The 23,074-nt window shown below is 40.8% G+C and overlaps 1 protein-coding gene across 2 annotated transcripts in view; it reads right to left on the bottom strand.

The window, feature by feature from the left end:
* Positions 1–1,081: 1,081 nt before the first annotated feature.
* rps6ka5 (ribosomal protein S6 kinase, polypeptide 5) overlaps positions 1,082–23,074 on the bottom strand; it is a 35,771-nt gene continuing 13,778 nt past the window's right edge. For both annotated transcript variants that reach the window (XM_034674442.1, XM_034674441.1), the window contains exons 6-17: positions 22,114–22,197; positions 21,844–21,947; positions 21,608–21,758; positions 20,780–20,941; positions 18,068–18,193; positions 14,272–14,405; positions 13,208–13,301; positions 11,536–11,706; positions 11,011–11,202; positions 8,866–9,025; positions 8,257–8,420; positions 1,082–6,917 (exon numbers count right to left, since the gene is read on the bottom strand). In XM_034674442.1, coding sequence (XP_034530333.1) covers positions 6,624–6,917; positions 8,257–8,420; positions 8,866–9,025; positions 11,011–11,202; positions 11,536–11,706; positions 13,208–13,301; positions 14,272–14,405; positions 18,068–18,193; positions 20,780–20,941; positions 21,608–21,758; positions 21,844–21,947; positions 22,114–22,197 — 1,836 coding nt within the window. In that variant the 3' untranslated portion in view covers positions 1,082–6,623. The remainder of the gene's footprint in view (positions 6,918–8,256; positions 8,421–8,865; positions 9,026–11,010; positions 11,203–11,535; positions 11,707–13,207; positions 13,302–14,271; positions 14,406–18,067; positions 18,194–20,779; positions 20,942–21,607; positions 21,759–21,843; positions 21,948–22,113; positions 22,198–23,074) is intronic.

Here is a 23,074-nt window from a genome sequence, read left to right as displayed (position 1 = left end):
ACAAAGCAAACTACATGATCGAGAAGCTTTCGGATGAAGTTTACAGTTTACCTTTTATCCACTTACAACAACTTTAACACAAATATCCAGTTTCAACACCAGGGCTTTCTAAATACTCAGTAAGTTACATTAAAGAAGATAAAGTGAACTTTTCCTCATCTGTGTAAAGAAACTCAACACTCAGTTACACTCTGTGGAGAAGCAGTCAAAGTTGAGCGGGAGCCAAAGATCGCCCTCTCCTGGTAGTTTATGGTAGTAGAAAACAATAAGCACGACTTGGAGCTTTTGGAGACAGAAGTTGAATCAGGGTGTGCAGAAAATGAATGAATTCCTCTCAGTTTTTAATATTAGGAATATGACAGAAAATAACAATTTTCAGCTTCAGCTTGATGTACATAACGTACATGTATTTTTTCTTAGGTTTATTATGTACTATAATTGTGAAAATTATCATGGCACAGTAGATATATTGTATGTTTGCTTATTGCCAAAGAAAATTATTGCATCTTTAACATTTTTAGACTTCATCATTTTAATTTTGAAATTTAGATTTAGGTTGTATGTATGTATTTTTTTTAATTTCACTCTAAAGCTCTTAACTTTGGTCTCTGCAAACACTTAGAGTGGTCATTTATCATATTTTATTCCCTTATTTCTGGACATAATATCTCTGTTTCTCCTAAAGCATGTGTCTTTAGTCTCCTGATTTTTGTCTGACAGTATCACATATGAGTGTGTCTTAAAGTCCTACTTCAGAAGACACCACTAACCACGTTTTAATGAGAGCATTAATATCATGTCACAGTACTTTCAGTCCAGTCTAATTCACCAGCTCAGTTTTGATATACAAGAACATATGCCTTTAATAGACCCTGTACACAGCCATAAGTCTTTATGCTTAACAGCATTATAAGGTATAATTTAGACTCATCTGTGACTAAATCATAAAGGCTGAGAGGAGTTTATGCTTCACAGCCAGCTGCTGTCTGAGTGGTTCTTTGTTAAACACTGCCATCTAGAGGCCGCACGCTGAAGTAAAGCTTCTCGTCTCTTTTAATCAGGATGCCGTTTTTAGAAATGAAAAGATTTGAACCTTATTTATTGATCAACATCCATGTATGAACAGGAAGTAGTACATTTATTGTCCTTTTGACAACTCATACACACAAATCCTGGTATCACAAAATATCTCAGTAATGATGTAAACACACTTACAATGACGCCAAGGATCTATTCAAAGACTCATTAACAGGTTACTCAATGTACAGGTGTATTCAGCCAGCGATTAAAGCATTTATTGAAGCAAATCAAGGTACTTCATAAAATATGAGCGATGTACCTAAAGACCTGAATGATGGTGTTCACAGTGACCTAAAGAAGCAGGTATGCACGCAGTGTGTCCTTGCGGTAAAAGTACTATCCGGTGTTGAGGTTTCTATTTTTTAGAAATGTTGGACAAAAGCCGTACAGGCCGAACAAACATCTGAACCTGCACAAAATCAACAAGGACATTTCATCTTCTACAAAAAATAAATAAGTTGCATGGTTAAAAGAACATACAAGTGCAAAGTTCTGCCCTTAAAGCTTGATTGCGTGTTTTGAAACAGTTTAATATTGACCAATCTCAAAGGGATTCACTGCTACAGTACTTTTTGACAGTAACAATATGTAAGGAGACAGAAGAATCCATACAAACGGGAAAATATCAACAGGATTCTTGTGGTAACACGTGTGACACTGATGGGTTGGTGGAGACACAGATGATGATGATGATGATGATGATGATGAAGTCTACAATGAAGTTTCCCTCCGTGATGCAGCTCTAATAACCTTTAAGTGGCATTGATCACAGTCAAAAATAAAGCGCCTGTTTGGCTTAGTGGTTAGGTCGCACGCCTCGTGTGCTGAGGCTGCAGTGCTCGAGGTGGGCAGCCTACACGTCAGCCCACCATCTCTCTGGCCAGTTTCCTGCTCTGTTCACTGTTCTATCCACTCTCATGAAAGCCTCCAAAATAAACTGTACAACATAAATAAATATATTAAAAAGAATCATTTAAGAATGGCCATGTGGTTTAAGATGGGAGGAAGAAGAAGGAGGGGAAAAAAAACAATACAGATTATTTAGGAAGGGTTACACACTATATTCAAATAAATTATTCTTCCTCTTTTAACAATACATGCTGTTATTTTGTTTTCAGTTGTTTGCTTGCGACATATTCTGTTTGTACATTTTCTGCTGGGGTCCCAAATGAAATGAATTTCGCTGTCAGCACTTATAAGTTATATTTTAAGCTGGTAAATCCCCTCATCAGAAACAGCTTCCAGTTTTCTTTATAGAATCCAAAGACCAACAGATGTTTTAAAGACAGATTATTAAGGAACCCTGCAATCCAACCAGTTATGGTTTATCCAAGTAGGTTTGGTCTACAGGTAGTTCCCATTTTCAAAGTAAGCTTACTTCTCTCTAATTCCACATGTAGAGATTAATTCCCTTTTTATACATTTTGAAATATTCAGATTTTGAACAAGTATAAAAAAGGATTATCGCTGTTTTTTTTAACCCCATGAAACCTGAAATGAGCGAAAATGTTTAAAATTTAAATTCCCCCTCGGTCAAACCTCCCTAACTTGCGTTGATCCCAAGCGGCAACCTCTAGTCTAAAAATATGAGTCCAATGTGGAAGTGCTAAAAAACTGCAGTTCATGGAGGATCTGCTTGAGGCTGGATCCGGAAGTACCAGAAACCACATACACACCAATTCAAAGAAGCCGATCTTTACAGCAGAAATAAACATGTTTACAGCCTGGTTCAAAGTGTGTAGTCTGGATAACTCATTTCTTGATCAGTTCACACTGTGAGGGGGGTGAATTTTTTTCTAACGCGACAATTTCAAAGATATTGAGATTACTAGTCTTCCAATGAGAGGCACAGCTGACTTGATTGATAGGTGGGAACACTGTAGCTGTTGGCTAGGAGGCTTAAAGCCCGCCTCTTTACCTCACAATCGGTGACAGCAGCAACATGGCTGCCGCCGCCGATTGGCCTCAAAACAGCGCTTCAGAAACAGCTGGGTGACGTCACGGATACTACGTCCATATTTTATACGGTTTATGGTTGATCCCCAGCACCAATTGACAACATCCAAACTAAACCCTGGGGTTCAAGAACTGCTGGTAGAGTTGAAATAAAATAATTTCATTTTATGGGTCAAAGTAGAAAGCCAACACCACAGATTTGGCCACTTCAGCACCATGGACAGCTCCATTATGACTCCAAACTACCCTCAATTACTGCCCTGATTATTGTTACTGTCACTTTAAATACATGCACACACAAAAAAAAAACTCACTGAGAAGCGGTGCTAGCAAAGTAACGAGCCACACGCCACACGCCACTTTGAGCTTCTGCACCCACATCTGTCTCTTAAGCATGAAGATGGCACCACTTACACTTGAACAGTAGCACGCTAGACCATCCCAAGACCTTCCTCTAACTCAACAATGCACGACAGCCATAATTGGCTTACACATGACAGCTCAAGCTACAAGGGTTGGATGCTTTTAAATCACCAGACTTCAAAAAAGAAAGAGGGAGTACTGAAGGTGGGAAAGAGAGTTTAGTTCAAATTTAAGGGAACCAAGAAGAACATGTTTAAAAGACAACAGGACATCAGAACTGTCCACTGTCCTTCCCTCCCTTCTGTCTCCTACTCTTCATCAAAGGGGGGATAACCAGTTTGAGATTCAGCCCCAAGAGACATTGGTACTAAAGCAAGCCTTCCCCGACATGCATGTTTTCTTCCCTCCAAAGCAAAGGGAGTAAGCTGAGTCCCACGGAGCCAAAGAGCAGAGCACGGTATTTTCTTTGGAACAAACAGCACTGCAGCACATCAGCTAATAGAGCCCGGCTCCCAGAGGGAAGTTCCATATAGGACACTTTTCCTCTTCCTCCACTTGAGCTATTAATACACCCAAACAAAAGAAAAGAGGCTTAATGAGGCAGCAGCGGGGAACTCATGCGAAACTCAGTTAGACAAGAGCTTTGTAGTGTTTAGCTCCAAGGATCCCAGTTTTTTCTATAATACGGCTAGTGGATCCTTCTTCACTTAGTCGTATCGAGGCTGATGCTATAGGAGTAAAAAGCTCAGTATGTACATCCTGTTGTGGCCTTCTCAGCATTATGCTGCGCTCATTTGGATGGGTCTTTGTGAGATGGCAAAAGCAACACAACAGCCAAAAGAGATGCATAGTTCTGAGCGTGATAATGAGCGGGGTACGGATATCATAGATCTTCCCAAGAAACTCACTGCAGGCTTTTATAAAACCCTCTGAACTGGAGACGTTAGACATGTTTCACCAGGTGGAGGAAACAAACAGATGACATATGAAGCATTTCTTTGCATATTTGCATGAAAGGAAATATCTCATGCAGCTTAGAGCAGCTACCTTGAAGTTAATGCTTTGGTTCAGATCAGAGTGCATTCAAATGGAAGAAGATGAGGGAGTGTATTTAAAGTCACACAGTTAAGTCCAACTAAGGTTTTTTTGTATCCTGGTAGAGCAGGACAAGCTGTTTCTAGTCACATACTGAACACAAATACCCCTGTACACATCCAAAGAATACAGTATTTCAGCTTTTTTATGGAAACAGACTAATACAGACTTGCAAAAACAAATCACAGCATTGCATTTACTTGCCTAGCTATCCTGGCTAACACCAGTGTTGTAGCATTGGAACAATACAATATTTAAGCTATTGTAAAAAGGGGTTTCGGTGTTCAGATACCTCACACCTCAAACAGGAACATTTCTTGTATTTAGGCGGGTATTTTGAAAATGTGCAAGTTAAAAAACTCACATGAAATCAAGCAGGAATCTGCTTCAAGGAGCCAATAACTAAAGAGAAAGAAGAGGGTGGTGTTCGGTTTATATCATGCACTGGGGACTTCATTCTCAGCAGATTTCTGCCTCAAAGTGAGGAGGTCAAACTGTGCAAACATCACTATTTCAGTCATGCAAGTACAACATGGTAAACAGAGCAAGGGACCGTGTTGAAAGTAAAAGGAGTGTAACTTTGAGCTCCTCAGGAACTGATAATCTCATAAAGGGAGGGTTTTGCAGAAATTTTCAGAGTCATCAGGCGAGTTTTTGCTCTTTAAATCTCCACCATAGCTTCAAATCTTTCAATTTCATTATTTAGTTGCATTTTTTGGCACATAAACCTTCCTATTAAAAAAAAATCCGACAAGGAAGCCACTTAAAAGCTGCCCTTTTGGCATCAAACTCAACCTCCTCTCATCTTCTCCTTCACTAAGCTGATGTGAATTTTCCAATCTGGACTCTAGCTCAATCCAATTGGCTGCAGCGATAAAAAGAGACAATTAAGTCCTGCACCAAGCAGGGCGAATCCACTGCTGGGCTAAATACTGACTGGAGGATCAGACTATGTAGAGCAGCAGCAATAGCTGAGCCTTCAAAGTAGTCGTCCTCCCACATCAGAGGCAAAAAATGAATCTAAATTTAGCTCTTCTTGTAGGGTCAGGTCCCATCAGGCGGCAGTGCTCCCTATACAACAATAAAAGCACAGATTTGGCTGAACATCCTGCATCCACATTTTTGTTCCTATAAAAAGATTCAGCTTCTTTAATCCCTCTGAACAAGGACATTTACTTTGAACTACTGGACAAAGCTGCAGTCAAATCCCCAAATTCAGCCGCCCACATAAATAAAGTCCAAAAGATTTTGGTTACATAAATCTGACAAACAGGTTCACAACCATTAACAAGCTGCTAATGGAGTTAATCTCTTTTTGCCTACAATAATCTTAAAATGTCTCAGTACTCTACTTAAAGCGTTGATTACCTATGATAACTACAAAGATGTGTAAACGACCGTGAGACTACATGGAAACAGTCTTTCAGCTGAGAGGGAAAAACACACACAAACACAAAATGTTGTTTTTGAAGATAAAGACTCACTATCCATTATTTCTTTTCAGATCAGTCTGAACCATAAATAAGTTAACAATATAGCTTATCATAAATAGATTTCAGTCTGTAAAATTCACATATAAATATCCTGCTCCATCTTGAAGAGACTTCCCCAGAAAAAGGAAGTGGACCCACGTTACGTTTCGCTGCGTTTCTTCTCTCCTTGAGACAGAAATATAGAAAGCATCCACGGTGTAAACACTACGACTTTCCCTTTTAAAACCTCTGGAGGCGTGGACAGAGACAGGTAAACGGAGAGGACAGAGGCTGATGATGAGACTGAACGTGTCTCTCCATGGTCTGTCTGGACCTGGGGCAGTAGGACAGCCCTTTTCATGTTGGACACCGGGGGCGACTCCTTCCTGGTCCAGTCCCTGATTGATACGGTCTGTGTGTGAAGTTGGGAGAGAAAGAAAAAAAGAGGCTATTGCTAGTAATGATTGATTGATTGATATTGAGGTGACGAGTGCTGCTCCTGCTGCATGCTTGGATTTTGGAGACGTGCGGACGTCCATGCAAGTGAGCCAGAAGCAGAGAGCTGCCGGGGGACAGAGAGGAAGAGAGGATCACCGTCTCTACGCTGGTCCGAGCCATCCTGTGGGTCATGAAACTGTCTGGATCTGCCTCGCTCTCTCACTGTCCTTCTGAGAAGTCAAAGGCTGGATGCGCTGGTTGGTGCTCAGAGTCTGTTTCCAGGGCGATGGGTGTGTTGACAGGCGTGTTGTTGGAGGGCTGCGGGTTGGCGTCGCCCCCCGGGGATGTCTTCCCCTGAGACTGGGAGGAGGAGGACGAGGAATGGGTGCTCTCGCTGGAGCTGCTGCGGGTGTCTGTGCTGGTACTCGTCTTCTTCATCTTCCTCCTCTTGGCTAGCGGCGCTTTGTCCACCGTCTGCAGGCGGAAACCTTCTCGCTTGCATTTGTTAAACGCCTGAGATACAAAAAAGGAAGATAAATGGACAGTTTTTAAGATTCATCTTGATTATTTATAATAACAAACTCTCTCTCCTCATATACAGATCCAAACTCCTCCACTGAGCGTATATTTAATACTGAGCACAGATCTTTCACCAGGTTTAAACTCTGTGTGCTTATCGGGATGTTTGTATGTAAACACCAGAAACCAAACTAGTACTAAAGTCAAAGTTGTATCTGAAAATGATAGAAGAATGACTGACCAAGAAACTGAGTACTGGGAGGACTGATCCTCATCAAGTTCAATCATAAGATGAGATACTTTCATTGATCAGAGCAAACTTCCATTAACCTAATCGTTCCTGCCCTGTGTGCATGAGTTTTGTGTCTTTATCTATTGAACTCATTTTTCTGCTCTTCTGTAAATAGAACTCCACACTGTCTATTCTTTATTTATTATTTTTTTCTTTATGTATCTAATATTTCAATGGAAAAAAAAGATGTAGTGCTCCTACTTTCCCCCCCCTCAATTCTACAGGCTTTCTTGTTATCTCAGTTCTCAGTATTTTCAGCTCGCTCTCTCTTTCTGAGAATACCTCTTCAAGGACTTCAAAGTACAGGTTGGAAACATTTGTTAAGACTACGGCTGAAACTTCTGCATATTTCCATGATTGATTTCTCTGCTTTCATTTTCATTATTAAAATCATGAAATGGTTCATGGATTCCAAAGGACGAATTGATTTTTTAAAATTGTTTATTTTACCTTTACCATAGTCCTATAGTCAGACTCTGGACATCTGATATTAATGCTTGAAATGAAATACAGGACTAATTGATCCAATTCTTTGAAAAAGAAATCACATCATTTTTTTGTTGAAGCTCCTGAAAGCAGCGTTTTCTGACAAATATCTCTCTGTGCTGTTTTAAAAAGGGAGAAGCATCAGTCACTGCAGTCTTATTTAAGTAAACAATACTCTGATCTGACGCCTACACTGTGGCAATGCTTTCAGGCATTAAAAATGATGTTATAGAAAAAGTAAAATCTTATTTCTGATGGTCGTGTTGGCTTTTAAAGATCATATAGAGGCATCACAATCAACCTCAGACTTCTCCATAACCAGTTAAAAACTCCTGACAGGAGCTGTAATCTCCCTCTTGATGAGTCAGCTGATCATGTCAACAGAAGAACAATAAAGTGTTTAATACACTGTAAATACTCTTCATCTTTATGTTTGGGTGTCAGAGTGGCTGCTGTAAAGTCCATAAGCAGCAGCAGGTTGGAAGTTTAAACAGTAATTATTCCTAAACTACTAAAATTCTTCTACAGACGAATGCACTGCACGTCATTTCTTACATTAAAGGTAGCTTTGACATAAGTGTGGACGGAGGCAGTGGAGGAGCCCAGGATATCCGGGGTCATGAGTGGGTTGGAGGACAGCTGGCTGTCGTCCTGCAGCCAGGCGTTGTAACGTAGGCCGCACATCTTAATCCTCTTGTTTGGGTCCACCGTCAGCAGCTCTGCAGGAACAACACACGGATAATTACCTTGAGCGCTCGAAATACTCTGAGAGAGGAGCTGAGCCGTGAAGAGGAAGTGATTTACTCCTCAGGTAACTCAAGTCACTGTGAGCTGCTTTGAGAGTTAAAAGTTCAACCTGTGATGCAAATGTAAACAAAGGGGGCAGACAAAACTCACGACTGTAGAACAGCAGCTCTCTGACAGAAGCTAAAACTACATATATGTGTGATGTTTCCTGCACGACAGAGAGTCAGTTACATCAGTTCACATTAGAGGAGAAAAGAGAGCTGTGTTTTTAAAGTGCACATTATTTGCATCACCTAAATACATGAGAGGGTATGGAATAGTGGTCTTTTAATTATAGCTGCTTCACATACTATAGACAAATTTTCTTGAAACATTAAAAAAATCCCCCAGCACTTAAAAATGGCATTCTGCACTCACCTTGTATTAGGTCCTTGGCCTGCTGGGAAACGTTTCTCCAGGCCTCTCCTGCAAAAGAGAAGTCCCCGTGCTTGATTTTCTTCATAATTTCCTCAGCACTGGTGTGAGTGAGGCTCTTCTCTTGGCACTGAAAGGGCACCTGGCCAGACAGCATGGTGTACTGCAAACACAGAGTAACACACAGATTGCTATCAAGGCAGCAGGACAAATGTTTCTAGGCCTGAACATCTGAACTGTTTTGTCAATTATGTTACTTGCAGTGAGAGTGGATAGCAACCAGGCCTCAGAGTAACTCTTACAATAAAACCAGGCTTCAAAGGGGCTCTTGACCGATCACGACTATGCGGCATGTTGTTGACCGTGTTTGAACCAGCACTAAACAGGAGAGCGAGCTCTGCCCAGCTGACTCAACAGGATACTCTCACCTTGGCCTGCTTACATTTGCCCTCAAATTCCTCATTAGAACGACAGTGTTTGTGAACAGAGCTTTTGGCAGCAGAGGATCTGCCATGCCCTGATCTCCTCTCTCTCTCTCTCTCTCTCTCTCTGTGTTGGCTCACTTTGCTTCCAGGGCATTGTGCACACAGCTTGTCAGTAGCCATCTCATCAAAGCTTCATGTGGCACACTACTCCCATACCCCCCCAGGGGGCGACGCTTCGAAACAGCATTTGAACAGAAAGCCCAGAATGTGTACGGATGACTGGCCAAGTACAGAATTCTCCCTCTCTTTCACCCCCCTGTGTCCTCTCCTCCTCTCTAACTCTCCTTTTTATTTTCCCCCTCTACTCAGAAAAAGGTTAAATTAAGATGACATTTCCGCTACCAGGAAAACAACATCTCACAAGAGCGCGTGCTTAACCCGCTCTGAGAGGCGGGCTGGTTGCTCTTCACTCGGTGGTGAGCGTTAAACTGTGTCAGCTCACCACAGGATGCTGAGGGTTGTAGAGACTAGAGAGGGAGATGAGCATCATGCAAAACAGGTTACACTGAACATGCACACACATGCATACATACATGAGCACATTTATACAAAAATACTACATATGCACACACACACACACACGCGCATACACACACACACACTCCACTACAACCAAAATCAGTTGACATAAAAGCTGATTGCTTCAGAGAATGGCCCAAAGCAAATGTTTTCTCTTAAAACCGGTCACATCAATAAACTAACTCATGAGTAAACTGATCTTTCTTCAAGGTTCATTTCACAATTTGACAAAAGAGGGCTTCAAGTGGATTCTTTTGGTTTTTTTTTAACTTTTCAAAATTATGAATTTATTCAATCAGGTCACTTTGGCAGACCACTGTGGAGACAGAGCCTTGTTCTTGTTACACATGCCTCTGAATAGAACTAATCAATGATGTGTTATTGAGTCCTTTTCCTGACTGAGCAGCAGTCTGAGCGCTGGACTCAGTCGCTTATAATCAGGTCAAAATTGAAATTTATCCAAGAAAATAAGCCCAGAATGCTATAATGAAATCTACAGCCCTGCATTAACATCATACTCTCTTTATTAGTCACATATTGGTAATAACAGAGTAATAACACTAAGTCTTTTCTCATCCTAAACATAAAATCTTAAATATGAAAAACTTTTCATCTTGTTTCAAAAATGTTTGTGTGTGTGCATAAAACTTCAGTGATGATAAAACATTAACTGGATTAATGCTTCCACTAATTACATTTTTCTGATTAAAGTTCGTATCATTACCTTGGTGCTGATTTTAAAATAGCAGTTGCTAAAGTAATTTTCTAACATTGCAATTTCATGCAAGATAATATTCACATCACAAAGCTTAAGGCTGCAGGTGTGTGGTGTTCTGAGCTATTGCATTAAATCATCACAGATTGATTCTGACTTCACTATCTGATCGTTGACCACTTGTTTGGCACAAGTCTTATGTTTAGTTTATTCTTGAAACAAAGAAGCACTGAAAAAGAAAGAAGGTGTATTTTCTGTTCTAATGTAAAATGTATAATGTCTACTATTTCTGCTCAAGTGACAGTAAAGTGAAGTTAAAGTTGAAGGTGGAACACTGACTCTGTTTCTTTACCCTGATGATGATGTAGAGTTAAATAATGAAGGATTCTCCATCAGTATCTTGTTTCTGTCGTTCCCACACCCACTCACCAGAATGACCCCCAGGCTCCACAGGTCACAGGACTCATCATAGCCGTCATATTTGAGAATCTCTGGCGCTGCGTACTGCAGCGTGAAGCAGGGAGTCTTCAGGAGCTGATTGTCTGGCGGTTTGAGGCGAGCGAAGCCAAAGTCTATGATTTTTATCTCGGAGTTCTCACTCTCGTCTGTGAAGAGCAGGTTCTGCGAAGCAATTCAAGACACGGACAGCAATCATTTCTTTCTGCTGAGCAAAACCAGCACACTCGAGAGCCCACTAAATTGGACATCAAGACTTGTCTGACCAGGTACTTTTGACCCACGTTAGGGTCAAAACAATTTGACTCTTGTTTTGTAGAAGATTGCACAGTCAGAATGAGAACAGCACGGATCATACAAAGTTCAGAAAAACACAGTCATTCTGTTTTTAAAGCTTATGAGGCAAAGTGACTGTGGTCATCACAAAAACACAAACTGTGCTCAGAGAGAGGGAAGAGTTTCAAGCAGTAGACCTGGTAGGAAAAAAAAGTCCAATACCTCTGGTTTCAGGTCCCTGTGCACCACTCCTACGTCATGCATGTGACTGACGGCCGACACCAGCTTTCTCATGATGCGGCTGGCTTCTGTTTCACTGAAATGTTGCTTCCTGCGTATCCTCTCCAGCAGCTCCCCTCCACCCAGCAGCTCCAGGACCAGGTACGTGTGGAGCTACAGAGAACACGCATGCAAAGAATTATTCATGCATTCTATGTGTGTACCATGCATTTTTTATTTTACTTTATTTTATATTGCATTGTCACTTTAATCCACTCTCAATGCTACTACTGTTTTTCTTATTTGATTCCTTCTTCTAAGAGGTGGCTTAATATTTTTACCATCTGGTTGTACTCGCTCCATACAGTCTTTGTTTTTATAACTATCACCAAGCTGGCTTGATTTCACACTCATTTTTATTGTGGCAGTCTGTCTTTGTTTGCATGTTAATTCTGCTTATCTTCCTGTGAGGTGCTCAGTGCATGTATTTTCATTACTGTGGTGCACCTTTAGCTTAATTTCTTGCATGAAAGGTGCAAAACAAATAATGTTATCACTATAAATGTAATATCTACACTTCTCACCTACCTGTTACACCCATTTCTAGCCTTTGTTCTTTAACCTGCCCTGAAATAGTAGACGTGCAAGTGCAAACATTCATATCGGTTGTGCAACTAAAACAAATAGAAAATAGAACAAAAAAAAGAATGGGTCCACTTTTTGCAAGCTAAATGTAAACATAATTAATGTGTTTATCAAAACACATCATGTCACATTGTACTACACAGAAGAACTGTGTGCTCAGGTAGAAGAAGGCTGGCTCACTGATCAAGATATATTAAATGCATTAATATGGAAAATAGGTACAAGTTTTTGTTTAAGTCATGATCTACTTTGCTTCACAGCTTGAACTACAAGTTAAAAAGAGGTTGGAGTAAAGTGCTCAGCGGTTGTCTGAAGTTTTTGCGGTGCATGTTAAATTTAGCTCAAAACAGCCCATCCTCAATCCCATGACGGTAACATCAAACCATACGGGCGATGAGTGAAAGTAAAAGGGGCCAAACAAAGTGGGAAGGGAATAATGTGTCTGGGCAGCCGGGCAGAGTTTCTCATTAATGCTGGCTCTGCTGAACAAAGGCGGGACGAGGCTGAGGCGAGGCTGAGGCGAGGCGAGGCAGCTCGGCTTTGATCTGGGTCACAGGCCTCTGAGGTACACTAATAACCCCACTGAGCTCATCAGGACTAAAGTGGTGCTCCTGGGCTTGAAGGAGCACGGCTAATGAACCTGTACACAGTCAGCCACACGGACACACCTTCAGAATAACCGAGGTAAGCTCCAGTTGGAACGCATGCACTCTTAGTTTGGCTGGAGTGTGCGTCTCCATTAGCAACACAAGGAAATCTGGGTTGTTACTATTCAGCGGGGCAAAATGGATGTTTGCACAGCTGCAGTTTAAAAATATGCTTGGTGTGAAATATATCGAGCACAGAAAGAGATGTTTATGGGACAATAGGAGGAGAGACAGAAAAAGACCTTGAGGGCTTACAGCATCCCCATTAATCTGCCTTGTTCCAGTTCCAGGACTTAATAAGGCTGCTGTCCTCACGGGCTCCACGGAGAGCCGTGCAGAACACAATTTATGTTGGCAAATGTAAGTGCAGCAGTCTGCCTCACCTGGTCGTGATAAATTTCATGAAGCTTGACGATGTTAGGGTGGCCGTCGCAGAGCTTTAGGGCTGCTATTTCCCGTTGAGTTTGAGCCTCCATCCTGCAGCGAACACAAGCAGGAAGACAGAAACACAACATGAGGACTCAAATATTATACTTTCTGGGGCGCTGGTGGTCTAGCGGTCTAAGCGCCCCACATACAGAGGCTACAGTCCTTGTCGCAGGGGTCGCCGGTTTGATTCCTGGCTGCAACCATTTCCTGCATGTCTTCCCCCGCTCTCTACTCCCCACATTTCCTGTCTCTCTTCAGCTGTCCTATAAAATAAAGGCAAAAAGCCCAAAAATATAACTTTAAAAAATAAAAATATTATAGTTTCTGGGGTTTGTGTGCCGTTAAACATTTCCCTCTGCTTCCTCACAAACTTCTTCCTTTCCAAAAACTTTTATGTCTCAAAAACAATTTTCTAATTTCCCCACATTTCTTATTTCAAAGCCAGGTTCATCCATGTTTTTAGTTCTTCTCTGCAACCCTGTTAATTTCTCACCCTGGCATGGATACATTTCACCAAGCCACAGTTAGAAAAATGCAAGCTGCTAGCAAAGTGTGATTTACTCTTAAACGTGCCTCTCTGGAGACCAGGATCATGTATTTCTGTCAGGACTGCCCCAGTAAGCTAACTTTTTATAGAGCTGTAACATTTGGTGCCAGACTGTAAATAGGTAAATGTAAGAGTGGAGTTTGAAGCTGCAGTAAACACATACAGTCGGCTTCAAGTGAAAACATCTGGGTTTATAATCAGAGCTGTTTGTACAAGTTGTTAGTTAAAATATAAGTTATATTTTAAACAACAGATTGTGACATTAAACTGAGTAGAGGAAGAAATCATGTAATCATGTAAAATCATGCCCCTGATTTTTAACATGCATCTCTAAGCTCATGTGTTTAGTAAAACTGTCTCAATTTGAGTCAGGGAGAGGAGGAGGGAGGGCGACTGATTCATCCAGTAAAACTATAAACATCACACAGAGGCTGACAAACACATCTGGGTGAGCGCGCTGCGAGCTCGTACCTCTTGCTGACTATCTTGACAGCGTATTTCTGTCCAGTCTTCTTGTGTGTGCAGCGTCTGCAGATGGAGAAGCTGCCCTCTCCCAGCACGCTGTCCCTCAGGTCCATCTCATAGTTCATATAGAAGGGGGAGTCCTGCAGAGGGGGGAGAGAAAAACAAGCTTTTTTAAATAAAATTACAAGTCAGGGCAAGAGCTGTAAGTGACCTCAATTTGGTGATACTGTGTACAGATTGTGTTCATTCCTGTGTGCAAATTTGGTACTTTTAGAGGTACAGACCGAATTCCTTCGGTAGGGGAGAACGGGGTTGGTTGTCACACGGGTTGGTTGGCACACTCGTTATATCTCGCCACCAGGGGGCACTGTCTCTCAAATTGGGGTAAGGACATTTCCAGAATTAGGATAAGAGCTCACCTACATAGTCTTCTCTGGAGTAAGACAGCTGAACTTGAGGTGAGAGGACTTTTTGTGTTTTTCATGTCAAATTGTAAATATTCAGCTCCTCAGTATTTTTCTTCTAGGCTTTTAAACGATGGGATTATAACAAAACAAGTGTTACCCTTACAAAGTGTGAGGGGAAAGCTAGAGTTTAGATTTGTATTAGCTAGCTAACTAATTGTTAGATGGTTGTTAGCCTTGATGCTAGCAAAAAATTCCAGTTGAGGTTGGTCGTCACATCCTCTTTGGGGTTGGTTGTCACATGTAACAACCAGTTGAGTCGGCCATTATTGTTAGGCCTATTTGTTTTGTTCTTTATGTTGTTATATAGGCTGGCCTAAAGATGGGTTTCCTCTTCATGGTCCTTGCTCATGTTATGTTAAAATGCATTAAGTTATGTCGGCCTATCACTTAGTGCAATTAAACTTTCAAATTTAGTTCTGCCTTCTTGCCTTTTATAAAAGATTTTTCCCATTGAAATACCATTGTGACAACCAACTACCCTACTACCGAGTACCGATTCACTTAAAATCAAATGGTACCATGTTTTGGTACCTAAACGCATCCTTGTGACTGTGAGGGAGTGGAAGAGGAGGCAATTTTCCATACTTTCGCCCTGTAATAAAGTTCAAGACTGACCGGGTGAACGTCTCTGCTCTCTGCGCGGGAGCTCGCCAAACGGAGCCTGCAGCTGACGGGTGCGAGCACTCACCGCGAAGCAGAACTGCAGGAGGATTTAGGTGAGACGGACTCTCTCGCCCCGACTACCTGCCCTGTTTATAACCGTTCCTGTGTGCGTGAATGCCCAACAAGTAAGTTGTGTGTCCTGTTATTATAAAGAGACGGAGAACTGACTTTTTCCCGTCCGCAGGCATTCAAGTGTGTTAACTGATAAACTCCTGAAAGAGCAATTAGACACCACGAGCACGTGTCAGCCAAGCGTGCCGGATACGGCCCTGGTGGTGAAGCTTTCAGCAGTGTGTCTGCCCCCTGGTGGCTGGCTGCAGTACAGGTCAAAAAATCCATCTCCCCCATTCATTTGAATGGGGAGCAGTCAAACTTTAAAAAATAAATACACGTGGTATAAAAATGTTTCTCACATCTGTATGCTGTGGTGATATGTAGTTAGTATTTGACTGTTTTGTGTCCAAGGCCTCTTTTTCCTGAAAATTTTCTTTTTCGTTAGTTATTAGAGTTTAAAAAACAGGGTTTTACTTCCTGTTTCCTTTGATTCACAGCCGCCGTAGAGAGAAACTTCAAAGGACTTATTACAGTGGCTTCACAGGCTCTGGCTGCACAATGGCGCCGCCCAGGAGCGGGATTTTTTGGCTTCAGAACTGTACAACGGGAAGAGGCGGAGCAACGCTGTCCATTTTTATTTACAGTCTATGATGTCAGCTAATATATCTCATCACCTATATAATCCTGTTTCTGTTCATTTCATGTTAAATCAAATAAGTATGTTAAATAAATAAAAAATGAGATTTTATATTAAACAAATTAACATTTATCACCACATAAACACACAAAAGTACAGAAAATTGGTACCGTTGAGTACCGGTACCGATTCCCAGGTACCAGGTATCGGTACTGTATCGGTTCAAATATGAAAGGTACCCATCCCTACTCCTGTGCTCCTTCATAATATGTCATTCATTTGCCTTTTCTTTGATTATGATTTCAGCTCTACGCCTTCCCTTATCTTTTCTATACAGAACGCTCTGACAGCTGCAGCTTGGCTCAGATGACACAGAGCACATCTGTATTTCTGTGTTATGTGTCACACACTTTTAATATAGGTGAGTAATACAGCAATCTTTCATTTCATCTCAAATACAGGTCTGCTATAAAGGTCAATGATGCAGCATTGACATAATTAAATATGAATCATATCACTCATTCCTCATTAAGCATTAACAACAGCCTGGAACCTGCAGCTTGTTCTGCAGTACAGCCTTTCCCCATGTCTGTTCACCCGCACGTCTTGGCTTCATTTTTTTTTTAAAGGCACAGTTCCTACGACTCTGGTTAGCGGTGAAATTTCAGAATTGATTTGAAGATTCTGTTATTTGTTTATGAAGCGCTGCAGGAATGACACCAAGCTTCAGCTTTGTGTTGCTTATCACATACTGCCACAGCAGCCAAATCACTGCTCTTAATCCTGCTCACAAAGTGAAGAATGAAAGGTTCGGAGCACTTTCAGGTTCATTTGTAATCATGAGGTCACGTCTGACTCTGCACACACATGTGCTTGTTGTTGTTGTTTTTGTTCTATGTTATTAATGTTTGTCTTTTTTATCTCAATTGCTTTTAAATCCTCTTATTTCTGTCTGTTTTTATGTCTCTATTGTTTTATTATTTTACTATGAGGCACTTTAATCAAGCCTGTTGTTTAAAGAGCTCTATAAATAAAACTTGACTTTTAAATAAAGCCTCCTCTCTGTGATTATAAAACTCAGAACTGTTGTTTTGTGATCATCAAAATGCTTTTGTTTTATAAAACGTGTCCTCGTAGTATGCTGATCTTCAACGGTCTATTAAAAAAACGCTTATGAGCCACCCAGTAAACGACTCTCGTTGTGCAATACTGTCAAATTCATTTGCATTGGAGAAGCGAAACATTGAAGTGACAAGTAAACAAAGCAGCTGAGCTTGAAAAATGTAAATATGCAAGATCTGAATTAAGATATTGGAGATGACTACAAGACAAGACAGACTGTTAACAAGCTTCCTGTTTGTTTGTGGCAGAAAATAGCACAGAGTGCAGTGAGCTGAGGCTTTATTAGAGTTCTGACACTTTGAGTTCATTGTTGCCTCACTGCTCGGCTGAAACTTCCCCTTTATAAAGTGTGTAAGCACTCGAGGATATATGCTATGCTGGTTACCCAGCTGCATGAAAGAAACAACTCATTGTCCTCTTACTGAGATTGGATGTTTATATTTTGTGTTTTATTAAAAAGAGGTTTTTAACTATAGTTCCTTCCAATTATTTATTCTCATCAATATCACTAAAGCAACACATTAAAAAAATCAGATACTAATTAAATCAACTCAAGCTCTGTCCACCGGCAGGTATCCAGGATGTTTGTGATACAGCTCAAACCTCACACACAAGGCTCTGCATGGCTATCTACTCTGAAAGCTTTATACTGCACAGATACACAAATGCATTCATGGGCAAATAATAAACAAATAGGCTTCTTGCCTGTGGACAAAATGTGAGTGTATTAAAACAAGTACAGTAGGGGGAAAAGACATTTTAGTGGAATGGAGAGGAGGAAAAAAGTCTCATCTGTCTTTGACAGCAGCCATTAGCTTAAGTGTGTTTGTGCAGGGGCATCTGAGCCCATTCATCTTACCTTCATCATGGCGCTGCGGGCCACTGCAGCAGAGCCCGGCCTCTCTGAGCCCCCACACAGCTGGACGGGGTCGTCCATCACCACATTCCTCTTAAAGAGGATGGAGGGAGCCATGAAAGAGTAGCCCTGCAGAGAAATACATGAACCCTTAGTGTTTACATTTGACTGAGACAGGATGAGGGTTGAACTATATGGACAGAGGAAAGGAAACTTCCAGCCTCAGAGCCGACCGCAGAATAAAAAACTCCATTAATATTTGAGTTATTGTGGAAATTGAAAACTTTGAATTGTTGTGGATTTTCTTCTAATATTTTCTTGTCAAAGCAGCCTGTCAGCTCCACAATGAGCCTATTCTGTGACTCTGTGAGTGACAGCGGCTGTCCAGCTGTTACTATTGTTAGACCTGTCATTGTGGAGCGCTGCCTGCTTAATTCCAGCTGTGGGGAGCCCAACGCTTTGAACTGGCATTAATTCTTCTTTTCCTTTTTCACAGACACACACACAGCTGTGTGGTATGTGGTGACAGCCATGGATGGACGGAAGGATGGATGTTGAATGAATGAGATGCCCCAAATTGCCAGGCTTGAATATTTGATTGCTCTGCTGTGAAATTACATCTTGGCGCTCTTAATGCAATTTTAATTTTGTTTTGTGAGGCACCGTGGGGGAGCAAGTGCGCGGTTTAAAATTGGGATTGCTGTCGTTATCTCAGAGATTGCTAGGCTTGCAAATTATAAAGACCACAAAATTTCAGACTGTGTGAATGGCAGCTGAGAGCGAAAAAAGCCAAGATGAAGTTGGCAATCAAAGACTGAAGGCGTAACCGAGACAGACGTGGTGATGCTCTCAAAGTGTAACCTTTTATTCCATGAGAGAAGCCCGTTAATGGATCTATTGATCTGCTGCGCTCAAGGATCCAGAAGGCAATCAGAGTTGAAATTTCATGCAATACATCAGACAGCCATCAGCTGGCACGGAGCTGTGGGCCATATTACGGTTCAAAGCTACATCAAAAATAGTCATTCACATCTGTTACTTCAATGAGAGCTGCATATGGCAGCAATTACTTCAATAAAAGAGCCTTTAGTCAATGTGAATACCAGTGCACACAGACAGACTCATGTTGACTTACAGCAACCTTTTGAGGACATTCACAACTTCACTTGATTACTTCAATTGCTGTGGAGTATGTCAAATATAGTCGCAGACAAAAAGTGGGTGATGTATAATGTGATTTTTCATGCGTGTCAACATTTCACACTGCCTGAAACCAAAGACAGGACAAACATCGGATCAAAGCACATGCAAATATAAAATGTTGTCCTGTGCAATGACCCACGAGGAGCACAAAGGACGGCTGCCCTCGAAAAAGCAGACCACTCCAATCATATACTGTGAAGATGCCAAGCCCCCTTCAGTCACATCACTGCTGTACACAGAACAATGCAAGAACAACAGCAGGACGGGCTGTAAGCTTTTAGAAGAGGAGTCCCAAAATGAGCCTCTTAAAAACATGAGGACCCAATCATTAAAACCAGTCACAGCACTGAATCAAGCAGGTTCAGATTGAAACTAGTGTTCCTCCTTCACTCCAGGGCTTTGGAAACTGGGAGGTGCTGCTAACTTTAGCTCACCATCTGACCATTACTGTTTGTGTGTATTAAACAACACTGATTTAAAAAACGCTAAGGTGGCTGAAAACAATAACAGAGTAGTTGGTTAATAACTGCAGATTGTAGAAAACTCTAATAAAGCTAAATCCCCAACACTCATGTCATGATGTTAAAAATGAAGGTGATGAAGAAACGAGGTATGACTGTGCGTATTTATGGAAAGATGAAATCTCTTGGTGGCCTTGTTTGGCTTTTTACTCGTTTAGTAAACGCTTTGGAATTTTTTTATTTAATACAATGTTTGACACTTTGTTTGTTTTGCTCTCTGTGTTTGCCTGTTTGTTTATGTAACTTCAAATTAACAGTTAAAGAGCTGCCTTTGAGTGTGTGTTGTCTGAAAGAAGAACGGTATATCAGACTTAAGCTTCAGTCTAAAACGTTTTACTTAGTAAATCACAGTATTGACTATTCCTCTTTATTTATCCAGTTAATGTATCTTATTCTTAATTAGTTAGTTATTTGTATGTGTTTTTGGTGGAGGGTATGGGTTGATTGGGTTTTTAAAAGTAATCTTAAGACTTACCTTTTTAATCTAGTTTTTAATTTGGAGTAATTTATTTTTAGACCTGGACTGCATTATTATTTGAATCATTTCTGTAACATATATTTATCTTATTTAATTATTTATGTATCTATTTATTTCTTGTATTCGTCTGATCTTGTTAACTCTACCTTATTTTTAACTTTTCTTTCCACTATTACTCATTTTTTTAATTTTACTGAATTGATTTTATTCCATTTTTTTAATATTTTATTTTTAATCATGCCTTTTTTAATTTTACCATTGCTGTTACTTTCTGTCTCTCTGTTATTCTGTGCACTTTGGGCTGCATGTTTTTATGTATGAAAGGTGCTTTATAAATAAAGTTGAGTTGAGTTGATTCAGACCAAAATAAACTATTACTATTGCTTGTCGGGTAGCATAAATACATATTTTACCTCTGAAGACAACAAAACCACCAGTCCAAAAAAAATAAAATAAAAATAAAACAAACAAGAAAAAGTCAACTTGTCTAATACATATTATCATGCTTCCTACCTGGAAGATGCGGTCACAGTTCTGAGGCAGAGCTGCAGGAGAGTATGTTGGGTCCATCTCCGTAAACTCGTCTGCAAAGTTGCTGACGTCCAGCTCATCTCGGATCACCGGTTTGAACGGGGCCGGAACCTTCTTGGCTGCCAAGTCCTCCCAGCTAATTTTCTGAAATTAGGGGGAAAAAAAGAGAAAAACATTGGGGTTGGTGTTAGAGGTTGCATAGATACACTAACACACACTGTGAAATAAATTAGAAGTACAGGTATCTGTGTAAAAAATGTAAGTGTGAAAAGTAAAATAAAAGGAGAAAAGTTAAAGCAGCTATTAAATGACGTTGCAACTGTCTGTTTTTTTTTGCAAAGGATAATAATCTAACATCATAAAAGGGAAACTTTAGACTTAGATTGTTCGAAATGTATCTAACATAAATCAATAATTCATTATATCTAAAACATACCTTTAATGTACAAATCTATAATAGGTTTTCATGCCAGGAAGCTGGTGTAAAATGTTTCAGAATAATAGTCAAGAAGTGTTCTAAATGTGTGGAGTAGAAATGTAAGAAGTAGAAAATGAAGTGTCGGTGGTAAGGTAAAAAAAAGTTAGCTGAAAAATAAATATCTGTAACCTCCGCTCAGTAAAGAACAGAGGAGGAGGAGAAATAACCGTTCTTTCCTCCTCCGTTGGTCCCCTTTCTAATTAAAACAGCTCATACAAACATGCAGTGTTCCTAAACGCTCTCACTCAGTCCTCTCTGTGCAGTAACAGCCCGCCCTGCCATTTAGTTTCTGTAAATATTGTGAAAAAGTGGAGACAGGCAATGAGATCCACCTGGTAAAACGGGTGTTTCTTCACATTCTCTGCTCCATTAGGACCCGAGCCCAGCCTCTTCTTTGGGTCTTTGATGAGGAGTCTCTGGATTACGTCTTTGGCCAGTGGTCCCATGTCTTTGGGGAAAGGAGGATCCTTTTTAGAAATCCTCCTGTGATGAGTGAGACAGATATGGTCAGTGATTAGAGCTGAAGGAGAGCTGAAAACTCTGGCTGCTGATCAGGGAGAATCCATACTTGGCAATGTCTGTGTGCGAGTTCTCATCCCCATCAACGGTGAAGGGTGATCCGCCAGTCAAAAGCTCGTACATCAACACGCCGAGGCTCCACCAGTCCACCGCCTGGAATTCAGAAGAGCAGCAGCCCGTGACTTTGGCTTCACAGACAAACAGACAGATCGGACTGGAGAGCACACACATGCGGGAGTACAGAGACGAGAGCCTGATCTGCTTTATTTAATCACACAGACAACAGAGAGAAAAAACAACACATGAGACTGTAAATCACCTTATCATGTCCGGACTCTCCTCCTTCAACAATTTCTGGAGCCATGTACTCGATGGTGCCACAGACCGAGAACGCTCTTTCCATCTGTGTAAACAAACAGGAAGAAATGTATAACAAGAACCAAACACAAAAACACTCTTTCCCACAGGAGAACGGGAGAGTTGTGGCTTTAGGCGAGGCGAGTTGATATTGAAAATATTTTAAAAATTAAACACAAACATAGAAATGCACAAAACATGTTCCTAAAACTGAAGTTTATTTAAAACATGTATTTGTCTTCAGCAACGACTGGTTTGGTGATGCCAGTAAATACTCAAATATTTGTTGTTCAACAGTTTGTACACCAGAGTGGTGAGGTTTCCCTCATAACATTTCTGGCGCCAAGTATTTCTTTTCCTGTATTTTCATCAGTTAAATGCACCAATTTATGTCTTCACTGCACCGAGGTATAACAATTATTAAGTCTTGATTGTGAATAACAGAGGGGGAGGGATAAAGATGTAATACCGTCCTAAAAAACAAAGACAAATGTGAAAATGCTCGACAGATTCGCTTCAATGGAAGTAATGTTATTGTCTACGTCTGGGAAACACTGCAACAATATTAAAGTTCTTCGTCCTCTCTCAGCCGTGGAAAAATACAAACTCAACAAATGGTTCAAGATAAAACACTGACGCTAACTCTGTGAAACCTGGTGTAAAATTATAAGACTTATGAGACTCCTGGTAATTTCAAGGTTCTCTGCACGTAATTGTTCCCTGGTGGGGCGAAGTTGTTTTTCATGAGGGTCTCAGTTTGGTCCGTTTGTTTTTCTTGTTTTCCCAACCACAGGTTTGCACATGTGGTGCTGCTGCAATATTTACAGGAATAAGCCAACAAGAGCAAGAAGAAGAAGACTGTCAGTAAACTTGTACGTTTAAAAAACACAAGATTCAACTAAGAAGACCTCAACCAGAAAAAT

This window comes from Notolabrus celidotus, chromosome 22 (assembly GCF_009762535.1).
Source record: "Notolabrus celidotus isolate fNotCel1 chromosome 22, fNotCel1.pri, whole genome shotgun sequence".
Lineage (NCBI taxonomy): Eukaryota > Metazoa > Chordata > Actinopteri > Labriformes > Labridae > Notolabrus > Notolabrus celidotus.
This window is presented reverse-complemented; position numbering and strand designations above follow the sequence as displayed.